The sequence below is a fragment of the Habropoda laboriosa genome, unplaced genomic scaffold, assembly GCF_001263275.1.
Source record: "Habropoda laboriosa isolate 0110345459 unplaced genomic scaffold, ASM126327v1 scaffold106, whole genome shotgun sequence".
In the NCBI taxonomy this organism is placed as follows: Eukaryota; Metazoa; Arthropoda; class Insecta; order Hymenoptera; family Apidae; genus Habropoda; species Habropoda laboriosa.
In genome coordinates this window covers 532650-534940 of record NW_017100224.1, presented here as the reverse complement: position 1 = coordinate 534940, position 2291 = coordinate 532650, and the positions used below count along the sequence as shown (strand labels likewise).

General features: G+C 27.1%; 1 protein-coding gene across 1 annotated transcript in view; it reads left to right on the top strand.

Moving 5' to 3' along the window:
- The window catches only part of LOC108571118 (rab5 GDP/GTP exchange factor), a 3151-nt gene extending 1009 nt beyond the window's left edge, over nucleotides 1-2142 (top strand). Inside the window, exons 3-9 of the mRNA XM_017933092.1 lie at nucleotides 44-306; nucleotides 429-558; nucleotides 628-725; nucleotides 846-1102; nucleotides 1226-1357; nucleotides 1441-1686; nucleotides 1750-2142. Of these exons, the coding sequence (XP_017788581.1) occupies nucleotides 44-306; nucleotides 429-558; nucleotides 628-725; nucleotides 846-1102; nucleotides 1226-1357; nucleotides 1441-1686; nucleotides 1750-2142 (1519 nt within the window). The remainder of the gene's footprint in view (nucleotides 1-43; nucleotides 307-428; nucleotides 559-627; nucleotides 726-845; nucleotides 1103-1225; nucleotides 1358-1440; nucleotides 1687-1749) is intronic.
- Nucleotides 2143-2291: the final 149 nt, after the last annotated feature.

Genomic DNA, 2291 nt, shown 5'->3' with positions numbered 1-2291 from the left:
CTATTTATTACCTTGTTACTATCTTGAAAACTTTATTTTTTATTAAAGTACAGGGATATCAAGTGTTACTTTATGAATTAACAAAAGACAATCCTGATCTTGAAAAAGTAAAGGCAGAAAATCGTGATCTAATAGCTATAATTGCTAAAACACCAATAGAGAGAGATGTCAGGAAATGTATGCATTCATTTATAATTGAAATACTTCAAAATAAAGATGTTAAAAAAATAGAGGAACTCTCTGAGATTACTCAAAATTTTTATCAAGGATTTGCTAAACGTTTAGAAAATAGTGCCAAATATGCAGGTATTCTAAGAAGGAATTTAAATGAAAATAATTTAAATTTATAAACTGAATGTAGATTCAAAATTAAGAAGTACCCCTTTGAAAATGCTTGCAAGATATAAATCTTAATTGTTTTATTTTAGATATAACACCAGAAATTAAAGAAAAATTGTTGGATTATGTAGAAAAATATGCAATGACTTTACTGTACAGAATTCTTTTTTGTCCACCTTTTACGAGTGATGAAGAAAAAGACTTAGCAATACAAAAAAGGTTGGTTTTACTCATAAAATCAAAATTAATGATGTTCCAGATTAATACATAAACAAAATATTGCTACAGAATCCGTAAATTGAACTGGGTTAGTGGAAAAAATTTAGAATGTCAAATACATGAAACCAGTTCTGAAGTTAGAGAACTTGTTTATACTTCTATAACAGGTTAGTTCATAAAACATTTAATTAACTACCTTAATTTACAATTATGTATCCTGATTTTTTTACTTATCATTTGTATGACAATTACTATTTATTTAATAACAGCTTTCTAATTTGTTGTAGATTTATTAAACATGGATTCTGCAAAGGCTCCACAAGAAAAACTTTCTTGCATTATTTATTGCTGTCGAAATATATTTTTAATGTTACAACAATCTGTTGGTGGACCTGCATCTGCAGATGAATTCCTTCCTGCTTTAATTTTCATTGTTTTAAAAGCTAATCCTGCTCGACTTAAAAGTAATATTAATTTTATCACTAGATTCTGTAATGCAAGTAGACTGATGACAGGGGAAGGTGGATATTACTTCACAAATTTGGTAAAATTTATAGTAATATTTGTCAAAAATATTTTTTATAACAAAATAAAGGAATGAAATTCTAATATAAAATCTGAACTGATTAAAGAAATATAACATGAGAAATAATATATAATGTTTTAGTGCTGTGCTGTATCTTTTATTGAAAATTTAACAGCAGAATCATTGAATATGGATGAGAAAGATTTCAATGCTTATATGTCTGGGGAATGTGTACCTGCTAATACATGGGAATCTGCATTAATGATATGTGAAGTACATATTGAATTTTGTACTTTAATAATCTTACATCAATAAATAAATATTTTTCATATAGCCTATTTTAACTATTTATGTAGAGTTTACATTTAATGTGTGAGGACATAACACTTCTTGATGAAATGAAAGCCAAAACTACAGAAATAATGAATGAAACATTAAATTTAAAAGAAAAACTATTACAATTTCAAGAAGAAATGGAGTCAGAAGTAAATACAGTCTTAGATAAAACTCCACTGCTGATTACACACAGTCAAAGATTACCTACTAATTTAGATTGTGAAGATATTGAAAGTTATCAGCTACCACCTCCAATTATTCCACAAGTATGTTATTCTTTAGGATTAATAAATTTGTTATTATCAATTAATCATAACACCTGATTTCAGATTTATCCTGCTACAATTAGTAATTCCACACCACAAAATGATGTAAAAACTTCTTTAATAGAAGATTGTGTTACACCATCTCCAACTTTTGATTTTCCTTCTTTCATTGGTGATGACAGTTTTGATGTAAGCAAAGCAGAAGATGAAACTAGTCTTATAAGTTTAGATACGCAAAGTGATTTCGATACACAACAAGAAAAATCTTCAAATGAATTATTAGTATCTACTCATTTAAATTTACCATGTACTACAGAATCAGAACAAGAAGATTATCATGGATTCACAGTGCAAGGTTCAAATATACCTACTATTCCTTGTAGTACTGGAGATTTATCTTTGAACTCTGCTGAAGTAGACAATGAAAATTACGCAACTTATTTTCATAATGTATAAAAAAAAAGTATTGTATTTATGTTAAGATTCTAAAAAATGTTCATTTACTACGAATAAAATGTACAATATTACTAGCGAATCACGTTAGATTATGATATAGATTATTTGTATAATTTTAGTTTTGTGGACCTGTTCAAATCAAATACAGA